The following is an 18,752-nucleotide window of genomic DNA, read 5'->3' as shown; positions in this document are numbered from 1 at the left end:
AAAATACTTGCAAATCATGTATCTGACAAAAGACTCACACCTATTAAAATATATAAAGAACTCTCAAAATGCAAGAGTAACAAAACAATTTGAAAATGGGCAAAAGTCATTTTATTGAAGGGTTAATAAAGATGATGGCAAATAAACACATGAAAAGATGTTCAACATCACTAGCCACTAGAAAAATGTAAATTAACATCATCAGCCATTAGGGAAATGCAAATTAAAATCACAGTGAGTTATCACTACACATCTACAAAGATGGCTAAATTTAAAAACAATACCAAATGCTGGTGAAGATGGTGAGAAACTAGATCTCTCACACACTGTGGAAAATAGTTTGGTAGTTTATTAAAAAACTAAACATGTATCTATCCTACAACCCAGCAATAGTACTCTTGGGCACTTGTCCCAAAAAAAGGGAAACTAAAATATAAAATCCATGTAAAAATCTGTACACAATTACTCATAGCAGCTTCACTTCTAAGTCAAAAACTGGAAACACCTAAAATGTCCCTCAACAAGAGAATGGTTAATCAAACTGTGGTACATCCATACCATGGAGTGCTACTCAGGAATAAAAAAATAACTACCGGTACACTCAGTAACTCTGATCAATCTCCTGGGCATTAAGCTAAGTGAAAAAAGCTACCCCCAAAATGTCACATACTATATGATTTCATTTGCATAAAAGTCTCCATATTACAAAATTACACAAATGGAGAACAACTTATTGGTGGCCAGACATTAGAGATGGTGAGGGAGGGGGCAACGGTTGTGACTACAAAGGGGGCTCCCTACCCTGAGGGATATCTTTGTGATGATAGAGTATCCTGACTGATCTGGATTACAAAAACAAACATATGTGATAAAATGACGTGGAGATGGTGAGGGAGGGGGCAACGGTTGTGACTACAAAGGGGGCTCCCTACCCTGAGGGATATCTTTGTGATGATAGAGTATCCTGACTGATCTGGATTACAAAAACAAACATATGTGATAAAATGACGTGGAACTATGTACACACACTCCACCAGTGTCAAATGCCTGGCTCTGCTACTGTACAATAATTATATAAGATGTAACCACTGGGAGAAACTGGGTGAAAGGTACATAGAATCTCTCTGTATTCTTTCTGTAGTCCTGTGAATAATACTTATTTCAAAATAAAAAGGTAAATGAAGTTTCATAGAAATGTAAGAAACTATCTTAATTTTGAACCATTAATAGAAAGATTATAATCTCATAAAGATAAAATTTTAAAACAGAAATATACACATAGAAAGTGTTTGTAAATACAAAATCCTATAGAGGAGATCATATATAAATAGAGTATTGAGTTTTAAAATTTACCACTTACCTTGGATTTGTCATCACCTGAAGCTCTTGTGGCTTCACTCAGAGGGACAGCTCCATGTTCCCTTGCCTCTTTGAAAAGTTCATTCACAATTTTCCCAGTTGAAGGTCGAACTATATGTAATCCACTGTATTCATGTTCACTTGAGTAGATCCTTTAAACATTACAGTTGATGAATAAAAACTTAGAATACAAATAATTTTAAAGCAAAAAGCTACAGTCTTAGGAAATAACTTTTGTTTAAAAAGAGCCATTGCTATGACTTCCAATTTAGGCACTTTTGTTGTGGTGGGGAGAGTATCTACAACCAGAAGTTAAGTCTCTCCCCCTCAGAAATCCATATTAAGTAGGGACCCAGTTAGTAGAAGAAACTTCTAGATTTAGGTAGTGTAAACATCTAAATCTAGACCACAGGGCGACACACACAGAACTTACACCTCAGAGATTTTTGGATTAAAAATTATAACCCCCTGTGTTAAAATTAAGTAATTCAGACCACTAACAATTCTTTCAGTGTTAGATAGGGACTAATTTCTACTCTAACTCCAAAATCATGATGGTCCGAGGGAACACAAATATTTCCTTTGCATAAGATTAGTACCCTATTTTATTTTTCAAGATTTTTTTCCAATCGAGACTATCAGAAAATATAACCAATGAGGTATCAATATGGAGATTTTCAGAGTAAGATAACAATCAAAGCTTGTATGTTTGACTCCTCCATCCTGCTAGTGCTCTGGGGACATACACAGAAGCTGAGGTTACCCAGAGCAGGAGCCAATGGAAGCCTCAGAGGGCCCAGTGTAGCAAGCAAGGCCAAACACTGCCACAGCTGGCTCTTAAGACAACTGATGGTGTTAGGAGCTTGACAGCAGATGATTTAAAGCAGCTATGAGAAAGGAAAGGAAGTGGGGAAGGGGTTAAAGGAGAAAGAAGATGAAAAAGAAAGGAAAGTCTCCTGCTGAAGCCATCTCCTGTGTAGCTCCTTCCTTCTGTGTCCCATGTCTCTGATCTGTCAAGAGTACAACTACACAGTTCCTTTTTATCTTAGTCTTGGTGAGAAAGACCTTACAGGAAAAAAACCTGACACAGGAAAAGGTTTATTAGCTCCTTTATGGTTAAACATTCTTATTACCTGCTTAAGAAATCTTTGCCTCCCTCAAAGATACTCTATTTTCCTCTAGGTTTATTGTTTTGCTTTTACGTTTCTACCCACAATCCATCCATTTCTCCTCTTTCATAGGTAAGTATGCCTATATGCTCGATTCTCATTCTCTATTAAAACTAATCTGTTCATCAAAATATTTGTCCACTCCCATAAATAACACCCTCCTCTATATAGATGACTCTCAAATATACATTTTTAGCACTCTCTTACTTAAGAGTCCAGTGCTAAATTTAAAAGCATCTAGGTGAATCAAATTCATCTCTCCAAAAATAAACCTAAGGTCACCATACAAATCTTCCCACTAACAATCACATTTTTTCCTGTATACCCGATTAAGAACCACTAAGTTTTCTCTTTCCCATTCACTTACTATATCACATATCATCAAGTTTCCACAATAAATTCTTTGAAAGTATCGCACATCAATTTCATCCTTTCTTCTCCATTCCTCTGATGCCATCCTAATCCAAAATTTAATTCTTACAGTCCTTAGATTACCACAATCATTTTCTTAATTTTTTTGTTTCCTTATCCTGTCTCCTCATATTTTATATTGTATTGCCAGTCCTATTTTCCTAAATGTGTACAATAATAAAAGTTAACACTTGTCAATGGGTAATTATGTCCTCGCTTAATCCTTGTAACAATAGTATTATCCCCATTTTACAGTTAAGAAAACTGAAGCTCCGGTAATGTAAAAAACTTGTCTATTGGCAAAACATTAGAACAGAGAGAAAAAAAAGAACTGAGGCGTGTCTACCTTTAGAATCAAAGGCTTATCACTACATTACAGTTTTTACCATAATATTTACATTAAGAAACACATACTGGCTTTTACTACCAACTAAACAAGTGCAACTTTCTTGGTTTTTAAGGCTCTCCATAATTTGGCCATACCCCAGACTGGCTACATAATTTGTGGGGCCCAGTGCCAGATGAAATGAGTCTCCTTATTGCAAGTTTATTAAGAATTTCAAGACAGTAACAGCAAAGCTTGAAACCAAGCATGTGGCCCTGCTAAGCAGGGAGCTGTGTATGAGCGCATAGGCCACATGTCCATAAAGCCTGCCCTAGTGGTGCACCGTCTGTCTGACCTTGTATGTCACTAGTCCACTAAAGCTCTGCTGGATCCTTTCTGATCCTTCTTGTCATTTTTATTATTTTTTCCTCCATGTCTATTTTTCCTGGAATTTTGTCTCCTGTCTTCTGTGCTTATCTATATTCTAATAATCTTTTAGGGCCCAGCTAAATACCAACATTGTGCCAGACACTTTACATACTGTGTCTCATTTAATTCTTGGAACAATACTTACAGAACAATATGCTCTAAAACCTTGGCAGGTTTTTAAGTTCTCACATTTTTGAACAAGGAGACACATTTTTTAAAGTTCTATTTATGATAGAAGGATAGGTTAAAGCAGATGTCAGCCTATCTTCTGAGAATTTTTCTGTTTCTCGTCTTGGAAATTAAAAACACACACCACATTATGGCTAGAATTTAGACAATGAAAATATATTGGTTTAAAATGACAATGAGCAGATAAATGTTTTGATATTGAATGCTGCCCAGAAAGGTGGACCACAAATATAAGCACTGTTTTCTGTACCAAAGTAGCAGACATGCAATGAAACTGGGTAAATGTCAATATTAATATGAAATGTACAAAAGAACTGTATACTTAGCAAAAAATTGCCAATAATCTGCTTTACATTGTATTTTTAAGCAGATTAAACAGTGTAAATCTTAACCAATATCATTTAAAGTGTCTCCTCCTTTTGGATATGTACTTAATTCTAGAGATCAAATCTGAGGCACAAAATTCTTAAAAACTGCGATTATCAAATGACAATTATTAATGGTAACATTGTTTCAGATAGCATAAAGTAAAAGCAAAAAAATTTATTAGAATATCTTAATGATTATATTTGAATAGCAAGGAACATATTAATACACTAATCTTATTATAATAAGACAAATATTTTGATTTGTAATAACATGAACAAATTAAGTTGTTCAAAATATGCTTAAATTGGAGAAACACTGGCCAAATAGTTAATGAATAAAACTCTGGTATATAAATACTTTAAATATTTTCAAAACTTTGGAAAATGTTAAAGAAGTGTTAAAATACATAATAAGATATATATATATATGATACATATATATGAATGCATGTATATATACACACATATATATGTCAAATAAGAATTAAATGAAAGGATAGGATATTCAAACAGTGCCAAGATACCAACCTGCAGATTACAAAGAAAACTGTACCTTACAATGGAGTGATGTAATGGTCAGCACCTTAACCAAGTGAACATATCACCAATAGTGGGAAAACCTGAAATTATATGGCTCCTGATGTGATATAATAAATAGACAATATCACTTACTAGTATTCTTGATAAATAATGTTTAACAATAATCTAATCATGAGGAAACAATGACCTTGAATGTGGGACATTTTACTAGACATCTGCCTAGACTCTTTGGAAATCAAGTAGTAAGTTTCAGATTATACAAATGAGCTAAAACCAACAGCAAAAAGGTGGGGAGAACGCTCTGGATTCAGATTCAAAAAGGCATAATCAAATGGAAAACATGGTCCATGGTTAGACTCTAAATTCAAAAAAGTCTCTGACTTTGGACTTTCAGACAGATATCTGACTATGGACTATATAATAAATGATTTTATGAAATTACTGTTCATTTTCTAAGGTGTGATATGTTATCAAGGTTATAACAGAGTGTGCGCTTCTTCTTAGGGGATGTATGCTCAAGTATTTAGGGGTGAAGTGTTATAATGGTTCCAATTACTTTCAAATAGTTGAGTACAAGAGGGTGTTTGCACAAACATAATGTTATATAACATGTTAACACCTGGTGAATTCAGGTAAAGCATATACATTATATTGTACTGATCTTTTGGTTATCTATAGGTTTGAAAAGTTATGCAATAAAAAGTTGAGGGAAAAATTATACATATTATTCTTTCTTCTTATTCAGGTTCAAAGGGATATGCCATTTTTATCTCTCCTACAGAAAGAAAGCATGTGGAGTAGTGACAAACAAAAAAAGAATAATTTCTAGTGAAATTTTCAACTTTTGGAAAAATAACAGACTTTCTGATAATGAGATATAATGTGAAAATTCAAGTTTCTCCCTAGTAACAAGATTTGCAGTGCCAAGAAGAAATTAATGAAAATATTCCGGGAAATAAGAAAACTTATGACAGTAAAATATACCTGGCTCTCATCTCTTAAATCTTCATAGTTGGTTCTTTTTATAGTTCAGTGACTTAATAACAGCAAATACTACCCTAGGATACCACTTATTAGGTGGTTCACCATCCAATGAAAGCATTGACAGGATTCTGCAAATTTAGACTCTTAGTGTAAGACAAAAGACACATAGGGGCTCCATGGATGGGCTTTAAGAAACACACAAACCCTTAAAAATTATTGACAAAATCGTGCATACATGTTTTCAGGGCAAAGGGGTTGCAGTTTTCAGATCCTCAGTAAGTCCTGTGACTCAAAAAAGAACCACTGTGCCCAAGAAAAAATACTATTCGGTATCCAATTTTATATGATGTCTACCAAAATAGTAGGTACTTAAGATAATTTTTCCATAAGTCTCTTTTAGTTTTCTGACAATTAGTTTTAGGAACAGTGCTTAAATAACATGTTTTAAGAAATTCGTTTTTTAAAAAATTCTGAAGACCATTTAAAATAAGGTGGGATCAGTGAACTAAAAAGGATACTTCTTAAAAACAAAAATAGACAAAAACAAAACAAAACTTACCTTTGAGGTGCCGTTTGTGAGCTTTTAAATACTGTGGCTTTAGGTCTATCAGACTTGGGAGATTGGCATTTCACTTCATCTTCATATAATTCTGCCAAGGCCAACTATAAAATAAGAAATTTGTTATAAAGTGTAACACTAGAAATAAACTCTTCTACATAACTAGAAGTTATGACTTGAATATTAACTTGTAACTGAGTAGTAAAGGTTTCTAATGAAAAATGAAGGCTGCTCTTTCAGAAGATGACTCCCTTTCAAAATAAAACCATCATATCTCTCATTTTGGGAAATGAACCAAAACGCCAGATATACTAGAAAATATTACTAATTGTTTAATTATTTTCAGTTGAATTTCACTTCGACAGTTTCAAAGTAGTATTTGGTAGCAGACCATTTTCAAAGTCAGATCTACATTTCTACAATTCTTTTAAAAATCTTAAAGATGTATCACACTGTCAGCTTGCTCTCTCGTAAGATCTCTTAAAATTATTTCATTCAGTTGTTCTAGTTTCAAAATCCAAGCAGATAAAACAATTTCAAAATAATTTATTTACAAATCTACCAGGTAAAAATTTCATCAAGTTTAGGAAAATGAGCTTCTAGAAACAAAAGACAATGAATTATATTTATGGTATATGTAACTTTAGAATAGCAATATTACCAATTTATGCATTGTGTGTGTGTGTGTGTGTGTGTGTGTGTGTGTGTGTGTGTGTGGCAGGATAGCTTCAAAATGAAATAAGACGTAATTCTTGAAATTAGAATTTTAAAGTTATCCAGATATTTTAGTATTGTCTAAGTTATTTGGTTCTCACTTCTGACATCTTTGGACAACAACTCAAAAACTTTCCTTAATGCCCTTTTTGGTTATTCAGTTATAACTGGCATGAGAACAATCTTTGGAAACTCTTTTGGAAAAAAAACACACCAAAATCCAAAAAACCAGATAAAAAGCTCCTTCTAGAAATATGAGATATATAAAAACCACCTCTAGGGCTTCTTTCCTCAGAGGTAAAGAACAGGGAATTGGGGAAAAATTAATTCTTTGAAGATATTATCAGTCAACTTCAAAAATACACACACAAAAAAACAAAAGGCTTTATTTTTCCTTATTTTTTTACCCAATCCTTATGCACATATAACAACTCATATTTCTAACATAGCAATTTTGCTAGAAAATCTTAGCTTAGGCTCTTATTGTATAATCTTGAGCAAATATTTATGTTCTCTGAGCCTTAATTCCCTATCTTTAAACGTTTATAAACCTTAAAGAGTTGTTTTAAGGATTACATCATGTATGTGAAGCACACGGGAAGCACTTCATTACGAGAAGTATTATTTAAAAAAAGGTTTAACAATGACTGTCACTGCCTCATTTTCCCCAAGGTTTCTTTTCTTCCTGCAGTGTTACCTCTGTATCTCCTATGGTCTTTTCCTACCCAATCCTCTCCAAAACAAATGAGCCAGAGAAAGCCAGACTATTTGAGCCCCAAGTTTTTCTATCTCCCTGAAATCTCTTATTCCTTTATGGATTTCCTCTAGAGCTGATTATGTGATTTTAGCTCTATGAATTACTTTTATACTATTCCTCTTCCCATCAATGGAAATGTTACCTGTATTTCAAAGCATGATTTCAGTCATCCTTCAAGACTTCCTTTTTTCAAAAGTAATTTTTTATTAAGGTATTATTGATATACACTCTTATGAAGGTTTCACATGAAAAACAATGTGGTTACTACATTTACCCATATTATCAAGTCCCCACCCATACACCATTGCAGTCACTGTCCATCAGTGTAGTAAGATGCCACAGATTCACTATTAACCTTCTCTGTGCTACACTACTTTCTCCATGACACCTCACACCATGTGTACTAAACATAAAATTCCTCAATCCCCATCTCCCTCCCTCCCGACCTACCCTCCCACAATCCTCCCCTTTGATAACCGCTAGTCCCTTCTAGGAGTCTTTGAGTTTGCCGCTGTTTTGTTACTTCAGTGTGGCTTCGTTGTTATACTCCACAAATGAGGGAAATCATTTGGTAATTGTCTTTCTCTGCCACGCTTATTTCACTGAGCATAATACCCTCCAGCTCCATCCATATTGTTCCAAATGGTAGTATCTGTTTCTTTCTTATGGCTGAATTGTATTCCATTGTGTATATGTACCACTTCTTCTTTATTCATTCATCTACTGATGAACACTTAGGTTGCTTCAATATCTTGGCTTTTGTAAATAGAGCTGCAATAAACATAGGGGTGCATATGTCTTTTTAAATCTGAGAACTTATATTCTTTGGGTAAATTCCAAGGAGTGAGATTCCCAGGTCAAACGGTATTTCTATTTTAAGTTTTTTGAGGAACCTCCATATTGCTTTCCACAATGGTTGAACTAGCTTACTTCCCACCAGCAGTGTGGGAGGGTTCCCCTTTCTCTGCATCCTCACCAGATTTTGTTGTTCTTAGTCTTTTTATTTATTTATTTTTTGGTATCATTAATGTACAGTTTCATGAGCAACATTATGGTTACTAGACTCCCCGGTTATCAAGTCCCCACCACATACCCCATTATTCACTGTCCATCAGCATAGTAAGATACTACAGAATCACTACTTGTCTTCTCTGTTGTATTGCCTTCCCCATGCCCCCTCCACCCCGCCTACATTATGTGTGCTAATCATAATGCCCCCTTTTCCCCCTTATCCCTCCCTTCCCACCCATCCTCCCCAGTCCCTTTCCCTTTGGTAACTGTTAATCCATTCTTGGGTTCTGTTTTGTTCCTTCAGTTTTTTCTTTGTTCTTATACTCCACAGATGAGTGAAATCATTTGATACTTGTCTTTCTCCGCCTGGCTTATTTCACTGAGCATAATTCCCTCTAGCTCCATCCATGTTGTTGCAAATGGTAGGATTTGTTTTCTTCTTATGGCTGAATAATATTCCATTGTGTATGTGTACCACATCTTCTTTATCCATTCATCGACTGATGGACACTTAGGTTGCTTCTATTTCTTGGCTGTTGTAAATAGTGCTTAAATAAACATAGGGGTGCATATACCTTTTTGAAACTGGGCTCCTGCATTCTTAGGGTAAATTCCTAGAAGTGGAATTCCTCGGTCAAATGATATTTCTATTTTTAGTTTTTTGAGGAACCTCCATACTGCTTTCCACAATGGTTGAACTAATTTACATTCCCAACAGCAGTGTAGGAGGGTTCCCCTTTCTCCACATCCTAGCCAACATTTGTTGTTGTTTGTCTTTTGGATGTTGGCCATCCTTACTGGTGTGAGGTTATATCTCATTATGGTTTTAATTTGCATTTCTCTGATGATTAGCAATGTGGAGCATCTTTTCATGTGCCTGTTGGCCATCTGAATTTTTCTTAGGCGAAGTGTCTGTTCAGATCTTCTGCCCATTTTTTAATTGTATTATTAGCTTTTTGCTTGTTGAGGTGCATGAGCTTTTTATATATTTTGGATGTTAACCCCTTGTCAGATTATGTCATTTAGAAATATATTCTGCCATACGGTAGGATGCCTTTTTGTTCTGTCGATGGTGTCCTTTGCTGTACAGCAGCTTTTTAGTTTGATGTAGTCCCATGTGTTCATTTTGCTTTTGTTTCCCTTGCCCAACGAGATGCATTCAGGAAAAAGTTGCTCATGTTTATATTGAAGAGATTTTTTGCCTATGTTTTCTTCTAACCGTTTTATGGTTTCATGACTTACATTCAGGTCTTTGATCCATTTCAAGGTTACTTTTGTGTATGGAATTATATAACAATCCAGTTTCATTCTCTTACATGTAGCTGTCCAGTTTTGCCAACATCAGTTGTTGAAGAGGCTGTCATTTCCCCATTGTATGTCCATTGCTCCTTACCAGATATTAATTGACCATATATGCTTGGATTTATATCTGGGCTTTCTATTGTTCCATTAGTCTATGGGTCTTTTCTTGTGCCAGTACCAAATTGTCTTGTCTACTGTGGCTTTGTAGTAGAGCTTGAAGTTGGAGAGCATAACCCCCCAGCTTTATTCTTCCCTCTCAGGCTATTCGGGTCTTTTGTGGTTCCATATGAATTTTAGAACTATTTGCTCTAATTCATTGAAGAACACTGTTTGTATTCTGGTAGGAATTGCACTGAATCTGTAAATTGCCTTAGGCAGGATGGCCATTTTGACAATATTAATTCTTCCTATCCATGAGCACGGGATGTGTTCCCATTTATTGGTATCTTCTTTAATTTCTCTCATGAGTGTCTTGTAGTTTCAGAGTATAGGTCTTTCACTTCCTTGGTTAGGTTTCTTTCTAGGTATTTTATTCTTTTTGATGCAATAGTGAATCGAATTGTTTTCCTGATTTCTTTTTCTGCTAGTGGATTGTTAGTGTATAGGAATGCAACAGATTTCTGTGTACTAATTTTGTATCCCGCAACTTCACTGATTTCAGATATTAGATCTAGTAGTTTTGGAGTAGATTCTTTAGGGTTTATGTAAAATATCAATGTCATCTGCAAACAGGGACAGTTGAATATCTACCTTGCCAATTTGCATGCCTTTTATTTCTTTGTGTTGTCTGCTGTGGTGAGGACCTCCAGAACTATGTTGAATAGAAGTGAGAAGAGTGGGCATCCTTGTCTTGTTCCCGATCTTATAGGAAAAGCTTTAAGCTTCTCGCTGTTAAGTATAATGTTGGATGTGGGCTTGTCATGTATTGCTTTTATTATGTTGAGGTACTTGCCTTCTATACCCAGTTTGTTGACAGATTCATCATGAATGGATGTTGAATTTTGTCAAATGCTTTTTCAGCATCTATGGAGATGATCATGTGGTTTGTCCTTTTTGTTGATGTGGGGATGGTGTTGATGGATTTTCGAATGTTGTACCATCCTTGCATCCGTGAAATAAATCCTACTTGATCATGATGGATGGATGATCTTTTTGATGTATTTCTGAATTGTTTCCTAATACTTTCTTGAGTGTTTTTGCATCTATGTTCATTAGGGATATTGGTCTGTAATTTTCTTTTTTTGTGGTGTCTTTGCCTGGTTTTGGTATTAGAGAGATGCTGGCCTCATAGAATGCATTTGGGAGTATTCCCTCTTCTTCTAATTTTTAGAAAACTTTAAGTAGGATGGGTATTAGGTCTTTATTAAATGTTTGATAAAATTCAGCAGTGAAACCATATGGTCCAGGAGTTTTGTTCTTCGGTAGTTTTTTGATTACCAATTCAATTTTGTTGCCAGTAATTGGTCTGTTCATATTTTGTGTTTCTTTCTGGGTCAGCCTTGGAAGGTTGCATTTTTCTAGAAAGTTGTCCGTTTCTTCTAGGTTATCCAGTTTGTTAGCATATAATTCTTCATAGTATTCTCCCATAATTCTTTGTATTTCTGTGGTATCCATAGTGATTTTTCCTTTCTCAATTTCGATTTTTTTTTTTTTTGAGAGTAAAGCAGTTTTAATGATCTGTTCAGGACCGACAACATATCGCTAGTTTAAACAGTATGCGTCAAGTAGGATCTTCACCTTCCCTCTCCTCTCCTTCCTATTCTCTGGCCCTTCCCAGAGGAGATCAGAAATTTTGGTAAACAAGCTGGGGTAGGAAAAGCAAAAGCACTAGAATGGCAAAGAAAAGGAAGCCAGCCAAGGCTTTCCCTCATCAGCAGTTCCAGGCATCACTATGGCTTGGGGACTGAAGAGGAACATTTAGTACTAAGAAATGACTGGAAATTGGCCTAAATTTTCTCTAGAATACAAGTCCATCAAGTAGGTTTGAAGGGTCCAGGAAACAAAATTAAATCCCTTTATAATAACATTCCACAAATTCATGCCCCACTCCCAGGAATTTGTTCTGAAAAATAAATAAATATGGTATTAGAGAAATTATAGTCATTGTTCTCTGTCCATATTATCAAATGAATTTTTAAATATCTAGTATGAACAGTTGTTAAAAAAAAAGGCAGAAATTGACAAATTTTCCCAGTTTCATTAATAAATCAGTTATGACAAACTTATGTAAGGATTCAGTATATAACCATACAAACATTTCCTAAAATATCTCACCATTCTGTTTGAAAAAAATGAAAACTGTAAATGAACTGAACTATAATGTGGGTACAATAATTTATAGCCAGTTTCATAACTATACACAACGAGTATTGAGCAATGAATAGCAACTTGGAAAGAAACTATCAGCAGAATAACATAGTACATCTTTGCACATGTAGTTTTGAATATTTCTGTTACTTGCATGACCATATACATGGCAGGACCATCAAACGGGAACAATATTAACAATTTTTAATAATACACCTGTATGTTAGATCTGAATATTCCCCTAACCAGGCAAAGACAAACTTCAATGAATGTATATAAATTCTTTGGAAGAAAAATAATGTTATACATTTAGATTGAAACATTTTATTTCATGAGGGTAACAGAATATTTTTAATGAGTCAAAATAAAAGTAAAAATTATTTTATGCTTACCACACAGCAAGTTCTTCCTCGAATGTTTTAATTGTAGTGTTGCATTTAGTCTTTTCAACAATGTTATCCAATAGACAGTATGTTTACCTTCTTTTTGTAATGTTAAGAAACAGGCTTATACAAGAAAAAAATGACAATCCCCAAATCACAGTCATTTGTGGAAAACAGTATTTTGGTGTTCTATGGAACTGAAGGTTGAATTCACCGTTGCCTGTTCCTTCAATACTGCTCCAGGACAAATGATAGGTTGGTTCTTTAATGAGAAGCATCAGTGTCATCCAACAGCAGGTTTCTTTCTCACCAAGCCACAGCCTTTCTTTCTGGGTTACAAAGCCACACAAACAACTTTTATCTGCTTAAAAAAAATATGTTAAGTTCAACATTATAAAAACCTTTTTACTTTAGGCTTTATAACTCGAGTACATCTGTACTCTTACACATGGTTCCTATCTGAAAGGATGCTGTTCACATGGTTTTAGGTTGACTATGGGAAGAAAAAGCAAGAATGAGGAAGAAATGGAGAGTGGCATTTCTTTTGTTGTTGTTGTTGTTGCAGTTTTTTTGTTTGTTTGTTTATTCTAATTCCCACCATCCCTTTCTGAAGGTAAGTGCTCAAAAGGCATTCCAAGCTCTGTCCCTTTTAACTTGTTCTTTCATTTTACATTATGCACTATATACTTTGTGATTAGACTGGAGCGGGGAAGATAAACATTTAGCTTGGCTTTATGATATCATTTTAAGCCTCATGGAGGTATAATGCAGTGGATTATAAGTGAAGGAATAGATCACAAAAGCAAGTGTTTACCTCCTCTCCACCTTTCATGAAACATATCATCTCAATTTTTCAAAGTACGGCTCTTCATTGTTGTGAAACTCCTGCTGAAGACAGTGTCGTAGAAATTTAGGAATGGGGGAAGGGATGATGACTGTGGACTCAGCATTTCCACCTGATGCACTTGTCCAGCTCAGATGGAAAGCCAGCAAGCACTATGATTTTGCCTCAATCAGATGTGTTATTTAAGAGATTGCTGTTTCCATTTCCAGGTCTCTGTCATTATTGCAGCATCGCTTGGCACAGTCATTTCTGATTCTATTTATGTATGCAGACTCTCTTTTTTTCTTGATAAGTCTGGCTAGGGGTTTATCCATTTTGTTTATTTTCTTGAAGAAATAACTCTTGCTTTCATCGATTCTATTGTTTTATTCTTCTTGATTTTATTTATTTCTGCTCTAATCTTTATTATGTCCCTCCTTCTACTAACGGGCCTCACTTGTTCTTCTTTTTCTAGTTTCATTAATTGTGAATTTACACTGTTCATATGGGATTGTTCTTCTTTACTGAGGTAGGCCTGTATCGCAATATATTTTCCTCTTAGCACGGCCTTCTCTGTGTCCCACAGATTTTGCGGTGTTGAATTATTGTTGTCATTTGCCTCCATATATTGCTTGATCTCTGTTTTTATTTGGTCATTGATCAATTGGCTATTTAGGAGGATGTTGTGAAGCCTCCATGTGTTTGTGGGATTTTTCATTCTCTTTGCATAATTTATTTCTAGTTTCATACATCTGTGGTCTGAGAAACTGCTCGGTACAACTTCAATCTTTTTGAATTAACCGAGGCTCTTTTTGTGGCCTAGTTTATGATCTACTCTTGAAAATGTTCCATGTGCACTTGAGAAGAATGTGTATTCTGTTGCTTTTGGGTGTAGAGTCCTGTAGATGTCTGTTAGGTCCATCTGTTTTAATGTGTTGTTCTGTGCCTGTCTCCTTACTTATTTTCTGTCTGGTTGATCTGTCCTTTGGAGTGCATGGAGTCTTGAAGTCTCCTAGAATGAATGCACTGCATTCTTTTTCCTCCTTTTAATTCTGTATTTGTTTCATATATGTAGGTGCTCCTGTGTTGGGTACACAGATATTTATAAGTTATATCTTCTTGTTGGATTGACCCCTTTATCATTATGTAAAGTCCTTCTTTGTCACTTGTGACTTTGTTTTGAAGCCTATTTTGTCTGATCAAAGTACTGCAACTCCTGCCTTTTTCTCCCTTTAGTTGCCTGAAATATCTTTTTCCATCCCTTCACTTTTAGTCTGTGTATGTCTTTGGGTTTAAAGTGAATCTCTTGTATGCAGCATATAGATGGGTCTTTTTTTTTATCCATTCAGTGACTCTATGTCTTTTGATTGCTGCATTCAGTCCGTTTACATTTAGGGTGATTATTGATAGGTATGTACTTATTGTCATCATAGGCTTTAGATTCATGGTTACCAAAGGTTCAAGGTTAACTTCCTTACTATCTAAGAGTCTAACTTAACTCACTTAATATGCTATTACAAACAAAATCTAAAGGTTCTTTTTTTTTCTTCTCTTTTTTCTTCCTCCTTCATTCTTTATATATTAGGTATCATATTCTGTACTCTTTGTCTATCCCTTCATTGACTTTTGGGATATTTACTTTTGCATTTGCTTAGTAATTAGATGTTCTACTTTCTTTACTGTGGTTTTATTACCTCTGGTGACAGCTATTAATCCCTAGGAATACTTCCATCTATAGCAGTCCCTCAAAAATACACTGCAGAGACTGTTTGTGGGAGGTAAATTCTCTCAGCTTTTGCTCATGTGGAAATTGTTTAATCCCTCCTTCAAATTTAAATGATAATCTTGCTGGATAACGTATTCTTGGTTCAAGGCCCTTGTGCTCCATTGCATTAAATACATCATGCCACTCCCTTGTGGCTTGTAAGGTTTCTGCTGAGAAGTCTGATGATAGCCTGATGGGCTTTCCTTTGCATGTGATCTTATTCCTCTCTCTGGCTGCTTTTAACAGCCTGTCCTTATCCTTGATCTTTGCCATTTTAATTACTGTATGTCTTGGTGTTGTCTTCCTTGGGTCCCTTGTGTTGGGAGATTTGTGCATCAACCTGAGAGATTATCTCCTTCCCCAGATTGGGGAAGTTTTCAGCAATTACCTCCTCAAAGTCACTTTCTATCCCTTTTTCTCTTTTTCTTCTGGTACCCCTATAATGTGAATATTGTTCGATTTGGATTGGTCACACAGTTCTCTCAATATTCTTCCATTCTTAGAGATCCTTCCTTCTCTCTGTGCCTCAGCTTCTTTGTATTCCTCTTTCCCTATTTCTATTTCATTTGTCATCTTCTCCACCATTTCTAATCTGCTTTTAAAACCTTCCATTGTATATTTCATTTCTGATACTGTGTTCTATGATTGGTTCTCTGATGGGAATTCACTCCTGAGTTCTTGAATATTTTTCTTTACCTCCATGAGTATGTTAATGATTTTTATTTTGAAATCTCTTTCAGGAAGATTCATGAGGTCGATTTCATTTGAATCTTTCTCTGGTGGTGTATTCATAATTTTGCTTTGACTCAGGTTCCTTTTACATTTCATATTTGCATGTGGCGCCCTCTAGTGCCCAGAAGCTCTACTCTCTGGAGCTGCTCAGCCCTTGGGGCAATGTTGGGGGTCGCAGGGGAACAGTGTTGGTGCTTGGAGGGAGGAAAGCGCTGTTTCCTGCTTCCCGGCTGCTATGCCTGTCTCCACTGCCTGAATCAGTGGGCAGAGCACACAGGTATAAGCCTCTACGCTTTGTTTCTGTAGCTGCCAGAGGCAGGGCTTCCCTCTGGCGGGTCAAATGCCAGTGTAGCACTCGCCAGTTTGCAAGTCAGGTGGGGCTGGTTGGGAGGAAGGCAGAGCAGGCTGCATATAACGGTGGGGGGCCTTGGAGCCACATAACCAGCCAGAGGGCTGGAGTGTGTGAAGATTGTGAGAGTTCCCAAACTGCTGGGCAGAGTGTACCTGGACAATTTTGTTTACCTGTCCTTTCTTCTGAGCAGTAAGCTCTGTGCAATCCTTGCCCCTTTAGCAGCCCTCTCGCTATTAATAAGTCTCTCAGACTGCCTGCCTTTCTTTTGTCTGAGAGCAACCGGATATGGATCCCTGCTTTCCACAAGTGGCTGGAATCTCAGTCTCTCCAGGTATTCTGCCTGACTTAGCTTTCCAACCCCACTAATCATGAGAACACCATGAAATGTAGGTTTGTGCTCCCAAAGCAGATCTCCACAGCTAGGCATTCAGCAGTCCCAGGCCTCCACTTCCTCCCCACTCCATTTCTCTTCCTCCCACCAGTGAGCTGGGGTGAGGGAAGAGCTTGGGTCCTGCCAGACCACAGCTTTGGTACGTTACCCTGTTCTGTGAGGTTTATTCTTTTCTCTAGGTGTACACAGTCTGACACAGCCCTCTTTCCTGTTGCTCTTTTAGGATTAGTTGTATTAATTATATTTTCATATTATATGGGGTTTTAGGAGGAAACCTCTGTCTCACCTCTCTGAAGCCTTTTGTAATTGTCTTAACTAAATGACATTTCTAAATCCTCATTGCATATGCTATCATATTACTGACATTTACATTAAACACTATATTATCATCATTTATGTACTTTTCTTACTATCTGATCCCTCCTACTAGTTTAGGTTTCCCAAATTGTTTCTAATATAGTACCTAACAAGCACCCAAAAAACTCACATTGAATTATGTAGACTATAGCACATTAATCATAAAGAGATATGGATAAATAGATTTATATTATAGGCTTTAAAATTGAGATATTTGCCCTACAGTTTTGAACCTTGTTTTTTGCTCTAAGAAGATTTGAATAAACTGCTTATCAAATAGTAATTTTCTTCTGTAAAATAAATGAATAAAGCAAATGATGCCTTCTGACTACAAGAAATGTGGAACATATACTAAGAAAATGGGATATGAAAAGCTGAGAGTCCTAGCTGAAAGGTTCTAGTTATTAATGGTACATCATTAACTGTGAGGAAAATGAATATTTAGAGGGAATGCCAAGATTCATGATGTCCCTGTAGCATCATATAGCATAAGTTCCTTTGTAAGTATTATAAACAAATTTAATTTATATTATTTGACATAGTAAATGACACCACACCAGAAGATGAAATGATTATTTAAACTCATCAAAATAAATAGAAGTACTCCTCAAAACCAGTAGAACAACAACAAAATCTCAGTCAAATAAAGATATATAAATATGTGCATTGTGAAGTAAGGATGCATTGTGAATTAACAGGATGGAGTGTTCCACAAGCTAACCAATTAGATGATGAAGATATTTCAATTGCATGGAGAGAATAAAGTACGTAAACATTGATTATCTTTTCTTCAGAATTTTAAATGTTTAGAACATGAAAAGAAATCTAAAGGCAAAATACCTTAAAGTGAGAAAATCAAGTGTATAACAAAAGATTAAAAGTACTTTATTTCTCAGTCTTAAGAGTGCCAACTGCCAGGAGGTTTAATACAGAACAGGAACAGCAGCTTCACCTGGGGACCTTTGAAAAATGCAGGTGCCCACCCTAGACCTAATGAATTAGAAACTTGGAGGTGGGGCCCAGCAACTGAGCTTTAACAAGCCTTCCAGGTGATTCTGAAGCACACTGAAGTGGAGAACCAGTCATTAGGAGTACCCATATCTAGTAGCAAAACTTGACAGAAGTATACGATTAAATACCTTAACCAACTGCTAAACCCATGCATGTGGAAGGACTGAGGGCAGGAGAGCCAAAAAGGTCTCTGGACATGTTCAGAAATACTACTGAATGCTAAGGTTTTAGGGTTAGTATTGTCACTAGCAATCACATCCCATAGTTTCCTCTTTAGTGTTTCCCAATTTGGGAGGATGAAGGGAGCTAAGATCTACTCCTGGTTTGATATCCACAAGAGATTTCCATAGTTTCTAAGTTACAGTGCTGGGAGGCTTTCTGGGAGACAACTATCCATCTTTCCTCTCGTGGTAAATGTTGCAATCTCTCCTGATTTAGATACTGACAAACCCTACACTGAGTGGCAGCTATGATATATGTACTTTAGGGGTACTTTTCCTTGTTCCAATTAGTA

The 18,752-nt window shown here is 35.9% G+C and overlaps 1 protein-coding gene across 3 annotated transcripts in view; it reads right to left on the bottom strand.

Annotated features, from left to right (window-relative positions):
* Positions 1-18,752, bottom strand: part of UBXN2B (UBX domain protein 2B) — an 85,718-nt gene that overhangs the window by 64,383 nt on the left and 2,583 nt on the right. For all 3 annotated transcript variants that reach the window (XR_008996295.1, XR_008996296.1, XM_036886256.2), the window contains exons 2-3: positions 6,334-6,437; positions 1,361-1,511 (exon numbers count right to left, since the gene is read on the bottom strand). Coding sequence is in view for 1 of the 3 variants with exons in the window: in XM_036886256.2 (XP_036742151.2) it covers positions 1,361-1,511; positions 6,334-6,437 (255 nt within the window). In the remaining 2 variants the exon portion in view is untranslated. The remainder of the gene's footprint in view (positions 1-1,360; positions 1,512-6,333; positions 6,438-18,752) is intronic.

This window comes from Manis pentadactyla, chromosome 3 (assembly GCF_030020395.1).
Source record: "Manis pentadactyla isolate mManPen7 chromosome 3, mManPen7.hap1, whole genome shotgun sequence".
Lineage (NCBI taxonomy): Eukaryota > Metazoa > Chordata > Mammalia > Pholidota > Manidae > Manis > Manis pentadactyla.
This window is presented reverse-complemented; position numbering and strand designations above follow the sequence as displayed.